Source organism: Phoxinus phoxinus, assembly GCF_949152265.1.
Source record: "Phoxinus phoxinus genome assembly, chromosome: 9".
In the NCBI taxonomy this organism is placed as follows: Eukaryota; Metazoa; Chordata; class Actinopteri; order Cypriniformes; family Leuciscidae; genus Phoxinus; species Phoxinus phoxinus.
This window is the reverse complement of record NC_136884.1, coordinates 4490814-4516092: the sequence shown is the minus strand read 5'-3', so window position 1 is coordinate 4516092 and position 25279 is coordinate 4490814. Positions and strand designations below refer to the sequence as shown.

The 25279-nt window shown below is 38.3% G+C and overlaps 1 protein-coding gene and 1 long non-coding RNA gene across 2 annotated transcripts in view; one reads left to right on the top strand and one right to left on the bottom strand.

Moving 5' to 3' along the window:
- LOC307004404 overlaps nucleotides 1–7325 on the bottom strand; it is a 31698-nt gene extending 24373 nt beyond the window's left edge. Inside the window, exons 1-2 of the long non-coding RNA XR_013799027.1 lie at nucleotides 7158–7325; nucleotides 6428–6513 (exon numbers count right to left, since the gene is read on the bottom strand). This is a non-coding gene — a long non-coding RNA (uncharacterized lncRNA). The remainder of the gene's footprint in view (nucleotides 1–6427; nucleotides 6514–7157) is intronic.
- Nucleotides 7326–7469: 144 nt separating this feature from the next.
- On the top strand, nucleotides 7470–22669 carry lrrn3b (leucine rich repeat neuronal 3b). The gene is made up of 2 exons (XM_079624241.1): nucleotides 7470–7778; nucleotides 19033–22669. The coding sequence occupies exon 2, from the start codon at nucleotides 19377–19379 to the stop codon at nucleotides 21495–21497; it is 2121 nt and encodes a 706-aa protein (XP_079480367.1). The 5' UTR covers nucleotides 7470–7778; nucleotides 19033–19376; the 3' UTR covers nucleotides 21498–22669.
- Nucleotides 22670–25279: the final 2610 nt, after the last annotated feature.

Here is a 25279-nt window from a genome sequence, read left to right as displayed (position 1 = left end):
CAAATATGCCTATCCAGTCGGGCTCCATCTCTGAGCTGATGGAATAATGATAACTAAACCCGCTGTTTGAGAATCACTGCGGTATAATTGCGTGGCAACACAATCTGCTTTCATGGATGACGTTAATGGGCAAAGAGCCTCGGCCAGCCTTTTATTTGGCTGTCAGCATGTAAAAGGTTCCCTACGGCGCAGACCCCTCACTGAAAACCAGTCACCACCGTGTCACATGGACAGACACCAGAGCTTCACAGTTTTAACAGCCCTGTGAGTCGCCAATGATTCAGATCAATCTCTCGAATGTGTTTTACCCGCGCCTGTGTGAAGCGTGGGTGTCACACACATGGCATTATGCAAGCATGGGTGTCTCTGTCGTAATCCAACATCTGAGATCGCAAGACTCGCAAAAAGAAACAGCCTAATTTTATTATCATTGATTTGAACATTATGCTGTGGATCTTAGGGAGATTATTGCATTAAGAGGAGCATGTAATTCAATTAAAAATGCAGGGCTGAGGAACGCACAATGTCATAATCCCATTTGATATGCGATCAGTCGCAAGAGCTGCAGCACAAGACTCTGGCCGCCTGCCCGTGAGCTATGAACTCTGCTGACTGCCCCGACAAATGCACTTTTATTTTCCTGAGGGAGCTGCTTTTCAGGACATGATTTATGTGAGCATGTTCTCCACAGAGACCCGCACGTGTGCTTTTCGGAAGGCCTGCACCGTCGTCTCTTGTCACTCGGCGCAAATCTGTAGCTATTGTTTTCCACGAACAATGGGGGATATTTTTAAATCAAACTTTACTCTGCAGAAAAACTGTTCAATTTCCGGCAGCCGAGGTTCGCTTAGGTGTGCAGCACAAGCACTGCAGCACAAGAGTCAAGGCTAAATACAGAGGGCAGAAGCCAATTTCAAGAGGTTACAGTTTAGCTTTAGCTACTCTTCTTATTGACCTTCATTACAGTAGTTTGGACACAGTAGGACCAGGTCCAGGAGACTCTGGTTTCACCAGAGACACTAAACTTGCTTTGTAAAATAGATTAGCATGTGTTGATACCTGCCATCTTTCCCATCCCTGAAAGTGAGTCAGTTCAAGTTTCAATGGGTTCTCAGTTTTATGACACAAAAAAAATTCCAGAATGTCTTTCGAAGAGACCCCGCAATAATGCTTTGTTTACCTCTTATATGTCAAAAGATCAAGGCAAATTTGATTTCTCATGCCATGGCCCCTTTAAATGATTGAATGGATTTTTATTGAATAGATAGGATATGGATGGAAATCCATCAATACAGTACATAAGGAGACCACATACAGCTTTCCAGTAGCTCTAAAGCCGTTACTGTTGCAAACCCGTGAGTATTTTTTTTCTTACAGTGTCTCTATGGCAGAGGGATTTTTTTCCCCCCAAAGCCTATCCACAACTGTGATAATTACCCATGCTTCTTTCCTCTGGCTCATTTGCATAATCAGCACCAGTCATTCACTGTGGTGGCACAAAGGAATATAATGAAACAAAAGAGTAACAAGGGAGATTTCAGATGCCGGCACAATGCTGCCACATCTCCGTATCCGTTTGTTCTTATAGTCCCAAAGTCATAAAGATTTTCATTTCACAATAGTATTAATGCAAAAACTTTGGGATGTTCCCACACATGTTCTACAGTTTTATTGTTATCCTTCTTACTTTTTTGAGCTTGAATGGTTTTTGTCATAAATGGACTGTGAGTGGCATTTTTCCAGCACAATCAGTGCAGAAGTGTAATAAACAAATCTGAAGGTCATTGCCATGTCTGTGCACTCCAGACATGGTCTTTACAGCCATTTTACTACCATTGAAAACAAATTGTTGCTTATTTCAACACATCAAAGGGAATGGAGAGAGCATTGATCTGCAGGGTTTCAACATCTGGCCTGAGTGTCATACACAATGCATGCCCATTTCCATGTATCTATTGAGCAAACTGACACACGTGCTGAAGCTGGAGAGGGTAAAACATATAATAGTTTCTATTGTTCAAACTGCCATTGAATCATGTACAACAAACATGTATGTGTATAGTCAAATTTACGAGATAAAGATCAGCATGTTTAAAACAACAAAATCAAAAGATTTTTTTTTTTAATATTTAGCATTTCTTTATGAGTGAGTCACTGAATCAATCACTTATCCGATTTGTTCAAAAACACTCAGGAACGAAACGCTAACCACTTATGAATGAATGTGTAACATAACATTTCTTTTTATTTCTCAATGTATTTTGTCAGACGTATTGGAGTAAAAAAAAAAATTTGAAATCGTATGATAAAATAACTATTTAGCTTAATAAAGCTTATGGTACAGGATCATGGTTATAGTTACCTTAGCTAAGAAACATACTGTACAAAATGAGATGAAATATAAGAGAACAGAGGACATAGTTAACAGTAAAGAGCAGAAAAAATTTAACTAATCAAAGAGCAGATATGGGAAAAACATCTAGAGATAAAGAAACGGACAAAAGAGAACTGCGATAAGAGAACTACTGAGTAATATTCAATATCGTAAAATTGAATATTAGATTTGAACTCGGGTCGTCCATGCATAAGCTGCACAGGGCAATTTATCAAAGCACAATTCAAGATGGACCATTCCATCAGGCTGTATCTTTTCCTTACAAATGCCTGAAAAAGAGGTAAAGGGCCCAGATTTTCAAGCTATGGGCCTGGGTGGAAATCCCAGGATTCAATTTAAAAATCATTCTGCATCTATTGCACACAAGCATAAAAAAAGGTTTTCAACAATGGACAGCCAAAGCCTGTCATGAATCTGTTATTGAGCTTTTGTAGTCTATGCATGCAATAAAATGTGGGACTCGATCAGTCGTCACACTTTTCAGTTTCTTATGTATGTATCACCCTATTCTCAACATTGAAGTCATATTTCACTGGAACGGAAGCTCCGGTATATGCGGCCACCCTCTCCTGGAGCCCGGCTTCACGATCGGCTGAGACGAGAGAGGTTAACCTCTACGCTTCAGAACTCAGAACAACTCCGAACAAACAGGGGAGACAACAGCACTCCTCAGAGAGGCCCTTGAACATCTTGCGGCTAAAACTGCAGTCTCACTCTGCTTTTTTGTATAACAAAAAAAGAAATCTATTCTTTTATCCAGTCAACTTTTGTAGCATTCAGAGCAAAGCTTGAAAAGATGGTGTTACACAGGTGCTGGAAAGAATACTAATAATATTGACTTTAAACTGAGGAAAACTGGATGTGTATAATGACTGCCTCTCAGGACGTTTGCGCTTTTAACAAGGACTTTTAAAGAGCATTGAACATTCGTTTGGAGATACATAAACTAAACTGCAAGCATAGCTAGTGTGCTGACACAAGCTTCTAATCACCGGCTAATAAATCTCCCCTTTCTCACTCTTTAACTTACAAATTATGCAGCCTTTAATAGCTGAAATAAATTTTGCAGTCCACCTGGCTTGTGAAAAAGAAAGAAAGAAAGAAAGAAAGAAAGAGCCAGCAAACAAACAAAAGACCCCTTAAATACACAAATGAAAGAAAGTATGAAAGAATGCAGAATGCAGAATGCGAAAGAATCCGGAATGCAGAATCCCGGACAACATTCAAAAGACAACTGAAAACTCATCTCTTCCGTGAGCACTTAACATAAAAAAATAAAAAATCATAAAAAATTAATAAATAAAAAATCCCTTTTCTGGCTTCTGCTACTCTGAGCAAACTTAGTATTTTGAGCACTTCTTGCGTAGTTTTTGCCTCTTCACGATGAGTCGCTTGCTTTAGTCTTCATTTGTAAGTCGCTTTGGATAAAAGCGTCTGCTATGACTAAATGTAAATGTAAAGAACAAACAAACAAACAAAAAAACAAATGAAAGAAAGAACAATCAAACTAACAAATGAAAGAAAACAAACAAACAATGGATAAACTAATGAACAAATGAATGAAAGAAAGATCAAGCATGCAAATGAATTAAAGAAAGAACAAAATAAATAAATATGAAAGTAACAGAAAGAAAGAACAAACAAACAAACAAACAAACAAATGACTGAAAGAGCTAACAAATGAAAGAAAACAATCAAACTAACAAACGAAAGAAAGAAAGAAAGAAAGAAAGAAAGAAAGAAAGAAAGAAAGAAAGAAAGAAAGAAAGAAAGAAAGAAAGAAAGAAAGAAAGAAAGAAGTTGTGGCAAAATAAAAAAAAAGCATGATCTTTTATGATTTCCATAGATTATTACTTGGCAGAAGAGTAGTTTAGTTAATTAGCCTGGTGGCAGGTAGTTTATTGCTATAATAAACTGCTGAATAAATGTAACATTAATATATTAACAAATGAAAATTTGAACCGTTTAATACTTACAACTGTGCAAACACATCTAGTAATGGTGTTTTCAGAATCAATATGCACATAGCTTTAAAATGACTTTTGTTAAAGGCTCTTTGGAAAACTTGACAGATTCTATGTCTATGTAGTTTCTTGAGAAGAAATGTATATATTTATAACTTTTTTTTTTACCTTGGTAAAGTAACTTGGACATCATGTGTGGAGAGTGAGGAGAGTGAGATGTTGTGTGTGGTTGGCTGGTGGCCATCAGTCTTAACTAAACAAACCCCCACCTGGGCGGCCTGTAAACTGCACTGCAGGCACCGACAGCCCCATACTGCAGAAACTACCGTTTGAGAGATGTGTTCCCAGGAAACTTGCACATCTCTGCAGGTATGCACTGTCACGTTATGTTACGGGGAGTCACTTGTCCAGCAACTCCACCAAACTGAAAAACAATGTGCTCATGCAGTGACTATTGAGAAATGGGATTGTTATGTCAGTGGCTTATGTCATAACTATGATCTATCAACGGAACATTGCTTTTACCCATGTTTTATTGAATAAAACAGCATTTTTTTAATGAGACAAAAAACGTCTCATCATTCGCTTACCGCATAAGTTGTTTGGCAATGAAACTGACCAAATTGTTCAGAGTCAGTGTAGTGTCTGTGAAAGTCGTAGGCCGCTTCGGACACTGATTTATAACAGTCTATCACTGACGGACATAGAGCAATTTCAGCTTGGGTGAGTGATCAAAGTAAAAATTTATTCGCTCACCCGTGATGCAGGACTAGATATGTGCCTTTGTCATTTCTTGACCAAGCAAAAAAAAAAAAAAAAAAAAAAAAAAAAAAAAAAAACAACAACAAGCGAAAACAACTTGAGATCTCTAGAATTGAGTTTCAAGAAATAAGTAGTAAACAAAAAAATAGTATGTGTTCTTTTAGGACTTCCGTAGATTATTACTTGGCAGAGGAGTAGTTTAGTTTATTAGCCTGGCAGGGGGCAGTTTGTTTCTGACAAACGTTGAATACATTTGACATTAATATAACAATCAGAAATTAAAATCAGAACCATTTAATAATAGTTAAAACTGCAAGCACATCTATATTGACCTTGAATAATGGTGGTTTCAGAATGTAGCTTTAAAATGACTTTTGTTAAAGACTTCAGAAAACTTTACAGATTCTATGTCTTTGTAAGAGGCTGCAAGAGCATGTTCTCTAAGTTCCTTGTAAAAAATATTTATAACTGTGAAACTCCAGTCAATAAACTGCACTGCCTCCAAGTCCTTGTCAGAAAACAGATGCTGTAAAATGCCACGAAGAAACCACCTCACAACTTCCGAATATTCCTCTAAATTTTTCATAAACAGGGGCATGGACTGATGAAAAACACGGTACTTGCTGACATCAACCAAAACCCAGATTTATGCTTCCGTAGAACATGCACATTTTTCTTTGGCAGAGCAGTCTCTTGATGCCAGATGTGGAAAAATGGACCAGTGTCCGACCCTATCGGGACTCTTTTATGAGTTATATCCCTGTTTCTCAAGGTGTGTGCAGTCCCGAGGGTGAGCTGTGAACGACCTGGGCATATAGGCTTCAGGAAAGCACCTTCACAGTGAATTCATCCCTGAAAACAGGGTCAGCTCACAGCAAAGAGGACGTACTTCTGTCAAAGTCCCTGAAGCAATGAAAGGATTGGATGCATGGAAAGTGTACCTGCTTCTTGATTATTTTCTTCCCGAAACACTGGTTGTTGGGCAGTTCTGGTCCTTAAAATCAAGTTACTACACCTCACCTGCAATGATATAAAATATATATTTAAAAAAACATACACAATTTAAGCAATATCATACAAGTAAAGAGTGTATAACATTGTGGCATTTGGCGAGTTGTCACGTCTTTTAAATGTTTTAAATTTATACCATTATAAAAACATGGTCTGATATTTTTTAATGTTTTTCATTTTTATGAATGATTTAAACTATATGCATTTTAGCATGTTCTGAATATGTGTGCCAATACAGAAATGAACTTTATAAAAGTACACCAACACTCAGAAATATCGCGTTGGAGTAATTTACCTTTTTCACATTTCCAGGTTTCTCAGAAGCGGAAGTCATTGGGTAAAAACTTCTGTCCACTGTATTTTTCAATGCGGAAGTGTTCTCTGTGAATGTATGAGGCTTACGATTTATTATCCGTTATGGATATAACAAGAAGAATCAAAGTGCAGTTTGTAGTGCACTGGTTTGCACTACAAACCAGTGTGTATGTGTTTATTAAGACAATATATTAAACAAATATGGTAAGAAATAACAGTTTGCAATATAAAGCAGCATAACCAGCTGTTTTGTAGGCTACAGCTAAAAATAGCCGAACTGGAAGCAAATGACACCGGAAGCCAGACACATTCAAATTACAAATGGCCACACCCGCTCTTACCTGAAAAATAAGGTGGATAGTGGTGAATGAGAGACTACATTAAATATATTTTTCAGGTTCCCATTTGCTCAAATAGCAAAAGAAAAACTCCACAATAGTTATTTGACAACTTTCGAAAGAGGAAAAAAAATAGAGAGCGATTGATAACAGTCGGAAGAGAGATATAAATTTTACTGACACCACAGACACTATTTTTTTTCTTCTTTTTTTGTAAAGGTAATATAATACAATGTAGGCCTATAGTGTTATAAATGTACATGGCCTACTTAAAAAAAAAATATTAAAAACTTTACGACGCTGATTACCGTTAACAAGCATAATCAATTCAGTTGTTATTGTAACGTTAATTGTGTGTGACTAAAAACTTACCTTATATTTTGTTGTAGCCTAACTAAACTTGAGTTAATTAGGCCTACTGTACAAACTTTCTCATAGACTACTCCCTGTTACTTTTAAACAATGTCCCCAAAAGATTAACCCAACACACTACGCAATCAGAAATTAATACCAGCATATCCATTTTCTTCTGTCTCTCTTTATTTCTCCAACGGTTCCTGTCTGACAGACGTTGCTGTTTATCCAATCAGGTGCAAGAGTTTCTCTCCGCCCCGCCGCTATTGGTTGTTCTCTGGAGACTCGGGGGCTGTTCCGATATTAATGACCGCTGGGCAGAGAGACAGCGGCATGTCAATGTGACAACCGAACGAGCGGCTGCAGATGCGCCTATGAACGCGGAGGAAGGAGGAGGTTGTCAGCGCGAGGGACTCTAAAAAGCTTCCAGACGGCTCTCACCTGCTGGATTTTGCCTCATTTGCACGGCAAAATCTCAACGTTAGGACCGCTGTTTTTCTCTCCATCTGCGTTAAAAGAAGAACACGCGCGCGTATATTTTCATTTGCGTGGCGCGCGCTTCCCGCTCTCTGGAGCACTGCGCTATAGATTAACGGAATACATGTCGCTTTATCAACCGGAATGATTTACGTTGAAACGGTAAGTTGTAATATTTGTCAAATCAACATCGTCTATTTTGTTCATAAATATACCTTTCAGTCGTTTTACTGCATACCTATCCACATTCAAGTTGAGAGAATATGCGCCAGAGTGAGATAATATGCATCAGAAGGAGCAGAAATGGAGGGGAAATGGATAACAAGCACGTAGGTAGTAGAATAAATAGTCATGTCAACCTGGACCACTGCACAGAATTCCTGTTGCTGATGTCGTGGTCGGAGAACCAACGCATGTGTGCATCAGCAACAGGAAATCTGTGCTCCAGCTTGGCATGCGTATTTTTTGGACACAAGGCACGTCCTGGACGGATAGCCACAGGCAGTCTTGCATCTGGCTGTTCTCAATCTCCCTTAAATCACCCTGTTGCCGTCCAAGATGTTCTACAGCACCCCTATAGCACATGCATTTCAAATGCAGTCGCCTTGAGCATCCACTGTACAGTAGGGATCGTTAAATGAATGAATGCCTTGAATGGAGGCATTGTGATTCGGGTCCATTCCGTCTGATCTGCATTCATTGCTTCAGTCTACTTTATACCATGCACAGCACAACATCTCCAATGCAGATGATGACATTTTTTAACCCAGCTGTTAATCACACAACCAGGGAGTTTGTCCTCCCACATCTTTTTGTAGACGGAGGCGGTGGGGAATCGTTGCACACGGGCATCGTACTTTCGGATACACAAGTCAGAGATTGCGAATAGCATTTTATGTGGGGTGAATTGCCCTAATGTGGGACATTTTCTGCACTTCAGACTTCTGTGACATATTGCGATGTGTAACCAAAACATTAAATCCACAGCCAATACTTTTTTAAAAACCCCAGTATGTTTCCTAATCAAATCAAAAGAGAAAATTCAGATAACCCATTCATAAGAGAAATTATAGACATATTAGTGCTCTTATTGCAAGTCGTCTGAGACAATCTGCAGCTTTCCTAATGTGGGACAGTTGTGTCCCCAATATGGGACACTTAAAAATCTATGATAAAAGACCAAAAATCACATTGATATATGTAGAATAGTAAAATCTTATTTTATTTTAGATTCTCTCTTAAATCTTAGTTAATAATTTTCTTGGTTATGGATGGATGAAACATGGATAACTGAACATCATCAGACCGATAATACATCTTATTATCTAGTTCGGTTTACTTAACAACTTATCCTTTTCCTGCTTCTGCCTTTCTTTCTGCATCTGACAATCTGTCCCTGTCTTTCTCACCTTTGCCATTGTGATCTGAAATACATTTCATTGAATTAATCAGATGCATAAAATAAAGTGGAATGGCTTTATTGGTTTTCTACTGCGTTTTTAAATTAAATTCAGCGCTATTTTTCCTTTTAAGTCAACTACCTACCTTTTACTCACACACACACACACACACACACACACACACACACACACACACACACACACACACACACACACACACACACACACACACACACACACACACACACACACACACACACACACACACACACACACACAGAGAGAGAGAGAGATAGAGAGACACACACACAAAAAAAGGAAAAAATAATAAAAAAATAAACATGACTGTACAAATCTGCATTAACAGTATTCAAATATTGCATTACAAGACTAAAACCATGTAATTAACCATGTTTGTCACACAAATCATGCCCCACCACACATTTTTGACTCATTGAAGTACTGTCCCACATTAGGCGGATCATGCTGTCCCGGATTTGGAAACCACATTTCCTAATGTGGGACACTAGGAAATTTTATAAAAATATAAAATATATAGATTATGCACACAAAGTTCCACTATTTTTTGATGAACAAACATTTCATAAGCATATTAGGCTAAAAAGTAGCAGGATTGCTTTGTTTAAAATGTATTTAACTCCTTAACATCAAATTTGTTAAAACTCTATGTCATTAACCTTCGGATGGTCTTCACACAAGGTGTCTCCTGTTTGATGATTGCTCCACCCTCAAATATGATTGGACATTTGATAGGTCATGTGATTTTGATAACATGACACCACAGCTTTTTCTAACCCATAGTTTCACTGTCATTCATGTATTTGTGTGGGACCTACAAACACTAGAGCTTAGGTGTCCCACATTAGGCAGTGTCCCACATTAGGGCAATTCACCCTGCTTGCATCATTCTAACAAATGTTTAGGATAGTGCATTAAATTAAAATAAAATCCAAAGCAGATTAATGTAAAGTGCATGCATCCATATGTAAATGTCCATATGTGACCCTTAGCTAGTAAATGGATACCAATTAGATCAACTTGTTTCAGGGGCAAAAGTAACGGTGGCCTGGAATAAAAATATGGAAGGTTTTGGCTAATGAGTAGGTTTTACCACAGAGGATCTTGTCCTGCGGGACAACCATTACCGGGCCTGGGGGTTCACTGACGCTTTACAAAGCAAAAATATTGTGTGTATATATATATCTATATATATATATAATTGTGTATATTTGTGTCCTTGGAGTCTCTTTCATGACAAACTCTAAACTTAAGCCTGAGCGGGCAATTTTAATCAAAGATGTAATCACATGGGCCATTTGATGGCTGCTCTAATTAACAGACAATAAGTAAAACCCTTGATATTAAGGATCTATTAGACATGGCTTTTGTGAGCACACTGAAGTCTAACTGATTTTAGTCCGTCTTTATATGACGAGGTGCTGGAAAATTGCTTTCTCTGATCGTTACATCATACCAAGCAGTTTGAGACACAAAGCAATGGTCGATGTGCGGTTTGAAATGTAATATGCTTCCATGTTTTGGCAGATCATAATGCTCGCACACTTATCATAAAATTGAGCATACATTGAGCTATATAAACTATCAGATTCAACACTTCCTTTCGATTACCAAAACTAACTTATAAGCACAACTTATTCTGACATGTAAGGTCAGCTTATTTTTCTAGTTAACATTTAACCAGCTGCTAAGACATACAAGTTTGCTAAGATAACAGGTGCCATAAGCCCTCTTCTTGTGCACTATGTGTGAGTGAAAATAGTCTCTCACATGGCACAGTTGAAGCAGGAGTTGCTAGATATTTCTGTGCTAGAGATAAAACGGTATGTAGTTCATATCACGATTATAGTAAACAAAAAGTTCACCGTTATCAATATTATAATACTGTGTTGTTAATGTGCTGGAAATGTTCAAAAAGTACTGATATACATTCTCAAACTGAAATTATTTCCCCAACTTTTAAATCGAAAACCAACAAACAGCAAAAAAAAATGTAAGAGCTCTATGCACTTTTTGTTTGCATAAACATGAAAATTAACATTAACAACAACGGCCGGATTTTAAATGAACAATCAATTTTGCTTGGGTGCCTTTGTGATATTTTTGCTGACTTTGCTTAATGGTGGACAGTATTTACCGTGAGTTTTTCACATTGCAGTAATCAAATCATTTCGGCCTATCGGGGTTACAGGTGCTTGAGCCATTGTAGATGCTCAGTGTGATAAATTCCCAAATCCCAAGGTCGTCTAACTGTGTTCAGTCATTTACTTGCATTATTTATATTAAATTATATTAACGCATTAAAGATTTCGAATCAAACACACATGCACGCACGCACGCACACACACACACACACACACACACACACACACACACACACACACACATATATATATAGCAAAAAAGATAACTACCTATAATGACTTCTCCTAAATCTCTGTCTATTGAAAAGGTCACCACACTCCACATTCCTTTCTTTTTTCAAAAGCCTCGACTAGTTCTTTTTCAAAATATAGATATTGATAAGAGAATATGATAGCAGCATATGCTATCTGTGCTTTCTGGAGTAAACAGAGCAGAGCCATTTGAGGAGCACTGCTGTGCTCCCCATCTGTTCTTAGATAAGAATGATACCTGTAGTAGAGGTATCCGGTGCGGTATAAAGCACATACTGGGAGAACTGGGATCTCATTATGCAAAAACAGTCAAGCTAGAGATGTTAAGAAAACACTACATAAGCCATGCACAGCTAAACCAATAGATCGACTGACACTTGCTATTGGGAACAAGCTTTCAATCAATCAGGCCCAATTAGAGTGAAATGCTGTATTTGTACCCTGGGGAATTGTATTGGTTTTCATAATTAGGTGCTTCATATAGAGTGTAGCTTAGTGATGCAGTTATCCTGTGCGTTGTGCACGGTATCCTTCCCTTAGGATAGGTTATGTACAGTATGTTAGAGAAAACAGCAACGTTTCATGTCTGTGTATGAGCAATATGGAATAACACCGTGGATCAACTGTTAGGGACAGATGAGTCCGAATGTTCTTACAGGATATTTAGAACTCAGTGGAAAATCCTGGAAAACTAGAAGAGAATGCACAATTAGAGCTGTACAATTATGATAAAAATGTCTATCTGATTAAAAATGATTATAGCGGCATATAAACATTTTGCATTCTAATTAATGTCAATGTGTTCTGTGTTTAACTACAAACTACATTTGCACCCAGAGAATCAGTTGATCCCGACTCAATACAAGCAGTAATGCCTTCTATTGAAGACTAGCTTGGAAATGGGTCAATAATAGGAATGAGAGATAAAGAAACACTGTTGATCCTTGATGGGTAATGTAGTAACTAGGCAAACTGGTTTATAAGTTTAGCAAGAATAGGCATTTAAACCTTTTAAGCATGCCTTTGCTGGCACTTAATGGCATTCCTCTAATTCACTCTTCTTCTTCATAATTTTTAAGAAATATAATATTTTAAATGGGGTAAATATTATGTTTTTCCAAATTATGATTTGACAACAACAAAGCAGTTCTGATGTGGCATTTTCACACAGAACTGAAGCCTTATCTACAACTTCACTACTGGTATTTTTCTTGCAAGCACATAATTTCATTCAAAAAAACAAAAACAAACAAAAAAAAACCCAATACAGCTCTTGTTAATTTATGCAAGTAGGGGTGGGCGATATAGAAAAAAAAAGTCATATAATTGTTTTCTAGGAAAAATCACGATTCATGCTTTTATCATCATTTTTTGATGTTGGTTTTTACTATTTTGCAAGTGACTGAGCAGTACAGCCAAACTAATTTCCCTATTTTAAAAATGTAGCCATTCAAGGTAACAGAAAATACAAGAAAAAATAATGGCATTACAAATACAATAAAATATAAAAAGGAAATGAACTGCTTTGTTGTTTTTCACAGGTGTATTTAACAGTAGTAAGAAATAGAATAAACAAGTGTACAAAAAACCCACTATAGACTTCACTGTATAAATTCTATATACTGTACACCGATTCTTATTAAAGCTACAGAAGTTATTCACCGAAGAGCAGTAAGGGATTTTCTCTTTGCCTTTGTTGTTTGATTAACATTAATGACAAGCAACAGCAGGTTTATTAGGCTGCTGTCACTTTAAGATCTCATGCACGGATCTAATATAGGCCTACCGTAGACTGTAATATACAGACACTCGTCCGGGTTTCTTCCAACTGTTTATGTTCACTTAAGACATAGCTGGCTGTGTAAAGATAACTTAGTTTAGTAATTAAGGGCTATTTGACACTCTTTTAGGGTGTACACGCTCAGAAAAGCATGTGAATAAAATGATTAAACGACAAGGCTTTAAAACGCATGTAAAGAATACACTTTCATGATTGTGAATAACTGCAATGTCACATGAGCGTAACTACCTCTAAATTAACATGTGATGTGAATGTACGTCGCGTTGTACAGTATGTGGGACGGAGGCGCCAGAACTGCAACTGTTAGAATGCATTGTAGCTTTATAGTAGCATATTTCTTCAAAAGCAGATTGTGGAGACATTTCATGATCAAAAGTCATGATATCGCACACCCCTATATGTAAGGATTAATTTGATTTTCTTAAAAGAGAAAATCAGCATCAAACAGTCAGTTACAAATTTTAGAACAATTGTCTATGTACACTTGTATTCTTTGAGGGAAAGAAAAGACGGCGGTGGAAAAGCTGAAACCTGTGGGGTCCATCGGTTAATTTGAACATTGATTCTGCATTAACTGTCGACTCCGCGCTGATTTTGTGAGCACATAGGAGCAGGTGCAAAGGGAAATGTTCCTTGTGCATTGCACTGGAAACATTATGCACACACATTGCATAGCAAAGCCTGTTTAATGGACTCGTCCCTTACCTTGTAATCGCAAATCAATGAAGTAAAGGGCAGGGGGAGGAACAGCGAAACAGACTATGCCACCCACTGAGAGGTCTATGCAAACTAGCTGGCAACTAGGCCCTTTGCGTCTTCTCCAGGCCTGATTGAACACCTTACACTACACGTACGAAGAGAGGTGGAAACAAAAATGAAAGCTGCAGTGAAATACAAAGAGGAGATAGAGCACGGGTGTAAGAGTAAGAGGAGAGGCGTCTTTCTGTAGACATTTGTGTGAACTTTTGCCTTATTTCTGTACATATATGATTTGTATGACACAAGTTTAACTAGAAATTAAATTCTATAGCAACAACATTGTATTAAAATAACCCATGTAAGTTTGCTGGTCATTTATGTTACTTTTATGTTCATGGCAGATTTATAATCCAAAAAAGTATTTTGTGCTTATGACAAATACAAAATATGTTCTATGGGTGAAGCTGTATAATGGCTAGGAAGTGGAAAACTGGTTGTTTGAGACCTGTAAAAAATAAAACATCATAAAATCAAAATACATAAATGCACTTTCTAGAAAAGTGTGGTTAATGTGTATAAAACTCTATGTTTAGTGTATATATTATATTTTTAATGCCAATATAACTTCTTTACAGTGAAAAAAAGGGTTCTATGGGTAGATATCACAAGGACAGGTCAATACTGCTTATTTCAGGATTACTACAAATGAAAGTTAAACACACACACACACACACACACACAATAAATAAACAAAAAAAACAAAAAACATTATAATCCCAAGAGCAGTTTGCACTGAGTTGCTACAGCTATTTTCCAATACCCAGAGGGTATAGCTTGAGCTTTAAGCAGGGCCGTTTGAAGGAATTTGGGGGCCCCAAGCAAAATGGACATGGAGGCCCCCCCCCCCCCCATCCCATTATTATATAATGTTTAATAATTATTAATAGTGCTGTAAATTAACAGTTTATTGTAACACACATTATGTCTATCATAAAATATATTGGGTACTGGGTAATGATTAAAAAATGTTTGTAAACCTTTAAGGAACCATTTTTTTAAACATCTATAAACATTACATAGATAGACGGACCAGATATTCCTAACACTTTGTTAAGGGTTACTAGTTGGTTTGTAAACTGTCTATAAACATTATCTGGAAGGTTATTATAAAGTTGCGACAGATGACTATAATACCTTGTTAAATAGTTAATAAACAGTACCAGTAAAACACGTGGGTTGTCCTGATACTGTACTTCAAAATGTAACAGTGTAAAAATTGCCACACAGAATAAAGTAACTGTTCCAGGTCCATTGGTAACTTATAAAAATAATGTCATATTTGTGTAAACTGTTACTACCGTATATCACACGACACTAGCACATTAAGAAATGAAAAAATAATGTTCCTCTGCCTCTTTCTGGTTAAATACTGTTTATAGATGGGTAAAAAGACTGTTTGCTAACTGTTAAATGACAATTAACTAAATATTAAATAACTAACCATTTACCATCTATTAATGATGGTTATTATAAAGTGTTACCGAAAAGATATGTTAGCATTTCCATATTTTGATATTAGAAGGGAAGGGATGCAGCTGCTTTCACAACTAGCCTACCAATGCTTAAAATCATCCCAAGCTAATGTTTGATGCACAGAATGTATTGTGTGGTTTTCCTAACCCCCATAAATAGATTATCACGGTGGAATAGTTAGTAGGCTATAGCATGCTATGCCACTTTCATCAAAACATATTACAAGCTATAGCAATGTCATGTCATTAAATACGATAAACAGTGATTCTGGAACAGATCTGCGTCTTCCTTATCCCGTTAAAAAAACATATTACAGCAAAAGAAAAGTTGCACTAACTGTTCGTTACCAGCAGCGTTTCCCGTCAGGCAGGTAGCTAACATAAACATATTTTTGCTAGCCTACCTGCTGCAAAATTACACCATTTGTACAAGACAAGTAGAGCTATTTTATCCAGTGTAATTTATCACTTACCACTATCTTGTTTTTCTTTTTCTTTTCTGGCTTCCTGAAGCATAATTCCGCTTCATTATGACTACCAAGGAGGTTTTGTATTTTGCCGGCCGCAGAGATTGCGTGGTTGGCTGGCTGCTGTCAGCGAGAGGGGCCCTCTTGAGGGGTATCCCGATAACAGTGTCATTGCACTTTACTGCATTGACTATCAAAGGGGTGCTCACGCAGTTTGTCGTTGCATTTTATTCTTAACCAGTCGTTGTCTTGGGGCCCCAGGCCAGCTCGGGGCCCCAAGCAATTGCTTGGTTTGCCTGCCTTGTCGCGACGGGCCTGGCTTTAAGAGGACCTCAAGCTTAGTAATCAGTCCCCAGCCCAAGATTTACAGCCCATCTCAAATAGCACGGCCCAAAGCAAACATTGGAGCTGGGCTGCCACCGTTCAGCCTGAGTTACTTCCCAGGGTCAGCAGGCCTTCTGCCCACCGGACACATTTATTCAAACATGCCCCTATATTTCACAGGCCCAATCAAGATGATGCTAGCTCTATGATATCAGGTCTGGCAAATAAAGACGGGCAACAATTCTCCGGCTCCTCTCCCTCCAATTTCGTTGACTTACTCTGCAGTACATCAGGACGGTGATTAGAGGCATCCATCTTGAAATTCCATTTTCTCTGGTATTAGTTGCATTTCTCTCTGTCTCTGAAAGTGTGCCGCACAATGCAAGGTATTGCCACTTACGCTCTATGAGCCACGGTGTTGTTCCAAGTCCTTAAGTGTGTACGTTCTCACCTACACTTAACTGGGTTAGGCCTAATTTCCTTCATTTGTCTTTGACTGGAGTTTTTAATGGGTGTGCCATACCTTTATTGCTGTTACACAGTCATTGGAGGTTAATACAGGTTTAGTTGTATTAGTGTCCCCTCTCCTGGGAGTGTTTTTTTTGTGTGGATACTTTAACAGAAACAGCCTCCAGAACACAATCATGAGCCAACCATTACATGGCAAAACAAGACATTATTTACCATTGCAGAATCTAGAGCTTTAACATGGTTATTTCTGGAAGATAGTGTAATGATTTTGTAGTCTTAAAATGACTAAAATGTTATTTGGTTTCTTTCTCACTTCACAACATACAGTCAATGCAATTTGCCAAATAGTTTTAGCCACCTTTTTAAGCTGTAGTTAAATAATCTAAATAATTGTGTACTGAAATATTGCGGACATACCAAACAGTTGCGGATCATTTTGTGGAACTATGGAAACCTTGATGTAACACACTCAAAACAGTGCCAAATTATTCAAGCCCCATTGAACTACGCCTTTTTTGTGCATTGGTAAATGGTCCTATTCAGTGAAATCACTGAACGCTGAAACTCTGGCCCTGCATCAAAAACATAACCTTGTCTAAAAGGGCAAGATAATAAAAACAATCCTGCATAACAAAAAAATGCAAAGTAGTACAAAAACATTAAATGTGAATGTCATATTCACGTCTCTAATAAGAGAAACACTTAATTTATTATGCACCCTTACATTGTTCTACACTTAAAGTATATTAAATACTAAGGACTAATTTAAATCACTATTAATATCTTGGAAAATATCTGGAAAAATCACGGATCCAGAACTATCACAATTTAGAAGAAGAGACTATAAGGATCAGAAGAAAAACGAACTGCATTTTCGCTTTTTGCACATTAACACTATGCTGTTAACAGACAAGCATGCTTACGCACTGCACTAGTAGTGAACCAGCACTACCAGAGAGAACATGCAGGTACTGCAGGAGCAGTGCTCCATTTAACACCTCAGGAAAATAGGCCATTCGTGTCAGTCAGGAAAACTAGATGCATTTGGCTGACACAGGTATTGTCAAGCATCCATTTTCCAACCACTGTGAGAGCAGCCGCACACCTATGAGGTGTAATAAACACCCAAATTTAATAGCACTCATTACCCGCTAGACTTTACAACTTGCAATTAACAATTTGGACTGTGTCTATGGAAAGAGAGTGTAGTTCCTAGTGTCGCTGTCTACAACACAAGTATAGTTCAGTGATGGCGAGACATTAACAGATCAGATACTCTTTTGTAATCATGATTGCCAGACAAAACAACTGAAACAGAGCAAGGCCCTGTATACCATGCATTTCAAACAGATTCTGTTGCCACAAATATTAGTCACCAGAAGGTCCCTTTATTGAGGCTTTTTCTGAATGTTCTTGGCTTTATGAAGAATCTTGTTGCCTTGGAAAATCACACATTTCGCCCCCTCAAATACTCAACAGACTCTCCCCTCCACAGAGCATTGAGGGATAAACTCCCATTTCTCCATGTCTGTGAAGCTTACTGCAGACTTTTTTGTGGAATCCTTACTTCCTCACCACCTTCCTTAGCCACTGAAGTTGAAAAGAGGGATGATGATGTGATGGAAAATTCTCTCTCCTTTTGTCTCGCTCACTTTCTTTCTGGCTATAGCTTCCATGGTAACCCTGGTGATGCGGAGAGCTCTCACAGAATTGCTGTTGGATTTTTTATAGGCTCTTCTGCATAGCAAAGCAAAGATAGTTGCTTTTAACAGTGCAAAAATAACAAACAATTGGTATAATACAGTTGAGACAGACCCAACATGGCATGTGCAGATACAATATCTAATATTCAAGGCCATGGTATATGTTGCTTATAGCCCAGTTGCATTATTTTCACTAAACAGGAGTGTAATGAGAATGTTTTGTGTACACAGCTATAACATTTCATTATGGTGCATTGCATCTGGGGAATGTACCCTTTTGAAAAATAAGCAGCAATATTAATGCCTACAACAAGTCAAACACACTAAGCTTTGTAATTCCGACATTTTAGGACAACTTCGGCTTCAGAATCCCAAAATAATATCTTGGGTGAAGGACACCCATATCCATATGTCAAAGGCTTAGCGTGCAAGGTACTGCTGAATAAAATGTCAGCAGACATCAGAGTGCTTTAATGTGGCTTTTGTAAATGTCAGCATGCCTCTGTCTTGCCTTAGTGATGCCCTTGCATTTTTCGATAATTATATGCTAATATTTTTCATCTCTTTCTTCTTATTTTCCTCAGGTAGAAGTGGATTAGGATGATGATGGCACCATCCATAGTATTAAATGAAATGAACAGCCTTGCGTCTGCCTAGCTGAAACCATCGCTACCTGAGGTTTAATGGTGACCTTTTCACCTTTATCTGCCCAGCCAGTAAAATTGCATACACCAACTTCAACCTGAACAACGGGAGACTAAGCAACGGGACATTGCATCTGTTGATAGCACATCGGTCAGGGCCTAGGGAAGGCCCTCTGTTGGATTCAATAGTGATCACCACAAATGGTTGATTCTTTTTGAAGTGAAGTGCTTTTGCTGCAAAATCTTTAAAGGACCAACTCCTTACTGGTGGGAACTGTGCCAATATGAAGGACATATCATTTGCGGATTATTTGCTAGTGGGCCTTGCAGTGACTACTTTTGTTCTTGCTGCAGAAGAGAGAGTCAGTTGTCCCAAACTTTGTGTATGTGAAATTAGACCCTGGTTTTCCCCTAGCTCCGTCTATATGGAGGCTCCTACTGTTGACTGTAATGACCTGGGACTTTTTAACCTGCCCATGAGATTGCCATCTGATACACAAGTTGTTTTACTTCAGACCAACAACATTGCTAAGATTGAGCACTCTTTGGATTACCTGCCAAACATCACTGAGATTGATCTCTCACAAAACAATCTGTCATCAATAAGTGACTTCAACATTGGCCACCTCCCTCAACTCTTATCTCTACACATGGAGGAAAACTGGATATGTGCCCTACCAGACAACAGCCTTTCTCAACTGACCAACCTTCAGGAGCTCTACCTGAACCATAACCTCATCTCCTTTATTTCTCCAGAGGCTTTTCGTGGCCTTCAGAGCTTGCTGAGACTGCACCTCAACTCCAACCGGCTTCAGAGTATAAGAAGCGAATGGTTTGAGCCATTACCGAATTTGGAAATTCTAATGATTGGGGAAAATCCTATCCTTTATATTCAGGATATGAGCTTCAAGCCTCTAAGAAACCTGCGCAGTCTGGTTCTAACTAGAATGAACCTGTCACAGATACCAGATGATTCACTTCTGGGCCTTGACAATCTGGAAAGTATCTCATTCTATGATAATACATTTCCAAAGGTACCCCATGGTGCTCTCAAACATCTTAAGAGCCTGAAGTTTTTAGATCTCAATAAGAACCCCATTGGGCGAATTCAAAGGGGTGACTTTGTGGACATGCTCCATCTTAAGGAACTGGGCATTAACAGCATGCCTGAGTTGGTATCCATTGATAGTTTTGCCCTCAACAACCTCCCAGAACTGACCAAAATCGAAGCCACCAACAACCCTAAACTTTCGTATATACATCCAAATGCTTTCTATAGGCTACCAAGGCTGGAAACTCTAATGCTAAATGGTAATGCATTAAGCGCCCTGCACCGGATCACAGTAGAGTCCCTCCCAAATCTTCGGGAGGTAAGCATGCACTCTAACCCTATCCGCTGTGACTGCGTTGTACGGTGGATGAACATGAACAAGACAAACATCCGTTTCATGGAGCCTGACTCCCTGTTCTGTGTGGAACCTCCAGAGTATGAAGGTCAGCATGTGCGGCAGGTTCACTTCAGAGAGATGATGGAGATCTGTCTGCCTCTCATCTCTTCAGAGAGCCTCCCCACACAAATCAGTGTGGATAGTGGGAGATCTGTGTCCCTGCACTGCCGTGCCTTTGCTGAACCTGAGCCAGACATATACTGGGTGACTCCGGCTGGGAGAAAGATCATCCCAAATGCAGTTTTTGAGAGATTCTACATGCACCCTGAAGGCACCCTTGATATTTATGATATCACTGAGAATGAGGCTGGATTGTACACGTGTGTGGCACACAATCTTGTTGGGGCAGACCTAAAATCTGTCTCGGTGGAGGTAAATGGATACTTCCCACAGCCTGTCAATGACTCACTGAATGTCAACATCCAATCTGTACAGACCAACTCTGTGTTGATATCCTGGAAGGCTTCTCATGGTAGCCTGGCACCAAACATTAAGTGGTATACAATGCCCAGTGCAAACCATCCAACTATGGCATTCACAGCTAGGGTACCATCTGACATGACTGTATACAATCTTACACATCTCAACCCTGCTACACAGTACAAAGTGTGTGTGGATATTCACAGCATCCATCATAAACACGACACCAAGTGTGTCAATGTCCTAACTAAAGGATTAGAAAAAGCCGTAAAGAACTCCGAGAGGTGGGACGTGGCACTGATTGCTGCATTTGGTCTACTTTTCATTGTGATCTTAGTGGCTTGCTTTCTGATGTATGTCTTTATGAGGAACCACTGCATTTATGGAGAACTGAAGCGATACCCTTCCAAAATGGCTCTGATGTCTGAGACCAGCCAGCAGTCTCCTTTTACAAGGCTCTGGATTTCTGGGAAAGGGATGCCAGCTGCTGTTGAGGTTAAAGCTACAGTCATAAATGTGTTGGACAATGCCTTTTAAGCTGCACATGCAGAGGACCACAACTACTACAAGCAAACTGACAAGGCAAGAGTGGAGAACATACTGTTCCAACTTGCCATTTATCTTTTTGCCTTGACACAGACATCAAATTCAAATGGAAGGGATGTCTGAAAATCTATAACTAGCTCTATATCCCCTCATCATGAGCTGTCAGATGTGGCAAATGGCAATGGAACAGTGGTAACTAGCGAGAAGTAGAGGGAGAGACTTGCTGCCAAATATGCAGTGTGCTATTTGTAGGCCATTCACTGACAACAGATGATATTAAGACCTCAAGAAGGTGTTGTTTCTCATACCTGACTGTTACATGTGTAAAGAGTAGTGGAGCAGTCTTTGTGGTCCCAAGCAATACCGTCTGTGCTGTACGACAACCATAGGCGCGTTAGAGACCTGACTGTTTGTTGAGAAGGAAATCTAGTAGAATAGAAGATCACGGTGATTATGATGTGAACTTTTGATGAAATATGTTGTTTTTCTATTTAAAAGCAGATCTGTCTTTTCATGGCTAAAATTGTTATATATTCTATCCAGAAATGTAACAGGTATCTTCTTTGCAGTAGACAGACAGTAAACAAGTGTGAATTACTTGCAGTATGAAAGATACAACATAAGCAACGAGACCACAAATTTGCTGAATAAAACACAAATGTACATTTTAAGGAACCTATATACATGCATATATTATATTTGATTATATTACTATCAGGACTGGATGTTGTTGAATGCAGACGCTTTAAAAGCATCTCTCATATAAATTGCCGTAGGTTGATCATGACAGGGTAAGTGCCTACTCCTGAATCTTACACCAGAAAAAAAAAAAAAAAATCACTTTTGAATGTTACTTCTAATGGTTTCCTGAGAGATCCCTGGAGAACAGAGCCATGATTCCAGCCTCACGCAAATTTGTGCTAATACTATATCAGTATTTTTAGCATAAACATGGTTTAAAAGCATTGCGTCCTTGCTTTGAGTGTGAAAAAGCCATTTTTATATTGACTGTCTGTTCTACCCTAAGCACATTAGTCAATCAGACCATTGTGATTAAGGTAATGTAAAAACTAAATAAATGTCAGCATTTTTTTTTCTCATGTTGGAATAAGGATGTTTACTGATCTAGTTTCTGGGGAATTAAAAAAGAATAATTTACCATTATTAACATGTGTCTTGAGAGAATAGTTCATCCAGGAAAAATCATTTACTCACCCCTCATATTATTCCAAACCCATATAACTTTTTCTTCTGCCAAACACAGAATTTCCAGGCTGCTCCTATCTATACAATGAAAGTGAATAGGGATGAATGCGGTCAAGCTTAAAAGATAATCAAACAGGTGAACATGGTACATGTTGCAGTGCAAATGAACAAATGTTGTATGGAAAAGAGCAGTTCAGACGATCTGCTAAATTGTGTTTGCTAAAAAGTCAAATGTGATTGAAACAACATGACCAACACTATTTTTCAAGTGGTATAAGGAGGGGACTGCCAGATTCAAATCTAAGACAGCCAACCCAGCAGCAAAGAATCACATTGTATTTGCTCCATTTAAGATCCAGGACAGACTCACAACCCAAAAAATTACAAACATGATGAATGCTCGTCAGTCACTGACTGACACGGAAGATTTGTCAGACAGGTGTGCTCGTACATCAGCAAGGCTTTCAGCAGTGCAGACAGGCCTTTTAGAGGCCGGCTATCACTCAAACAAGGAGAGCTAAATTATAACTCAAACTCTATACCGGCACTGTTCAGGCAGGCTGGAGTCCACCAGCCTTTGCCCCTGCTTTTCAGTCACATTTCAGGTTGAGGTGTTTCTGTAGCTATAGACAAGGTCACTATGTACCTGGTACCGTATCAAAAGATAAATTACATACTAGCAGAAGTACAGGACTATTCATCTGAAGTGGATTGTGGAATCCAGATAAGACTGCAATTATAGAGAACATTGCCACAATTCAAAATTATTGAGTATTTATACATGATTATGATTGTCCAGATTCCTGTGTCTTTAGCCAAATTGCATTGTTCAGTGGCAGCCACATAAAAAAAACCATCTGTATTAAACTGTATTAAAATAAAAAAAAGTCAATGAGATGTCACGATTTAAATCTTAAAGAGGACAAAACAAAATGAAATCCTCAAACTTATTTCACTGCATCTTACACGGATGAAATGACTCCAAGGCCATCTAATATGGTATAAGAATGCATTTGTCTGCATATTAAACAATTTCTAGGCGAATAACGTTAAGGAAGGAGTACGAAAGATTGTGCTATTGCAATTCATAGACCCCGCAAAAGCTTAAGGGGCCTGACAATGATATCCTAACAATTTCACTAAACAAGTTTTTGTTGAACATACTTCCTAAACTGTCTAAGATAAATTCAATTCCACAATGCCTGAAAACATGTAATATCACAGGAATATTCCTAACAACCGTCATTTTCGCTTAGTCTCACTAAGGAGAGATTAAATTTCCCATAGTCATGTTTGTTTATTAGCCAAACCCAGCTGGACACCTGAGTTATTGCCCTATTAAAAACTACACAGTTGCTCTTGGGCCTTTTCTGCTACAGGCCACCATTGCAATAAAAAGCAAAATGACAACAATCATTTATAAAAAAAAATTCATAGGCACCCAGAGATTTGGATAATTACAGCACTTAAAATCTCTGTGAGCTCACCCTGATGTGATCTGGCCTGCAAAATGAGGCTGTGCCACAACCCTCAGTAAAATAAATATAAAATAATGTGTGATTTAGTGCTAACTCGTTCCCTGTAATGCAGGGGCAAAATGAAAAGGTCAACACAATTATACTACTGTAATTACTGAAAAACCAACATAAGATCAAATTAAATTAAATATATTTGACAGTATATTTTACACAAAATGCAGTTAGGGTCTATGCAATTGCTTTTCACTTGAAAGACAATCTTGCATTTAACCAGACAGTATTCAGTTCTGAGTTGTGAACACACTGAATACATATCCTGAAGAGACAAAATGTCAGGACAAATGTTTCTCGCCCATCAGAGCACTACAGCCTCCAGATGCATGAGGTTAACAAAATGTTTTACTCACAGAAAAGCAATCATGAAAAACAATAGTTATTTGAATGCACCTGTAAAATGCTAACAAACACAACCACATTTTACAACATTTACGAATGCTATTTATCCGTTCATTCATTTTGACAAGCTTTCAAACTTCACCTCAATGGCAAAAACAAATATTGGCAGTCAGACCTGTTATGACTCATTAATACTTCTCTGTTTCTAAGAAAATACCTCTGAGTGAAAATGAGGACAACATCAGATTCCCTAGGGAGCCGTTTGGCCAGTTGGCACTCAGATTCCTGCATAGACCATTGCCTTCCTGATCATTGATCGATTGCTTTGCCTTTTAGCCCATGTGTTTGCAAAAAATAATTTCACCAAGGCAGCAGAGAAACCCAATCAATGGATGGGCTAATGACCGATTCACACCAGTGTCTGCACACAAAGAGATGGGCAATACAAGAGATCCCTCACATTTCTAGCTGGACATTTGAGCAGCATATTGCTTTGCTGTGGATGTGTGTGCTTTAGATCTGATTTTAGCTGGACTGACATAAACAGGGTCACAGGGAATTAAATTCTTCCATGGAATTGACTTTCAGGGACAATTTTTACTTTTATGAGGGCAAATTATAAACCGTCCATTTATGCCAAATACTTGTTTAGAATGAATTAATCTAAATGTCACTATGGTGTCTAAACACAAC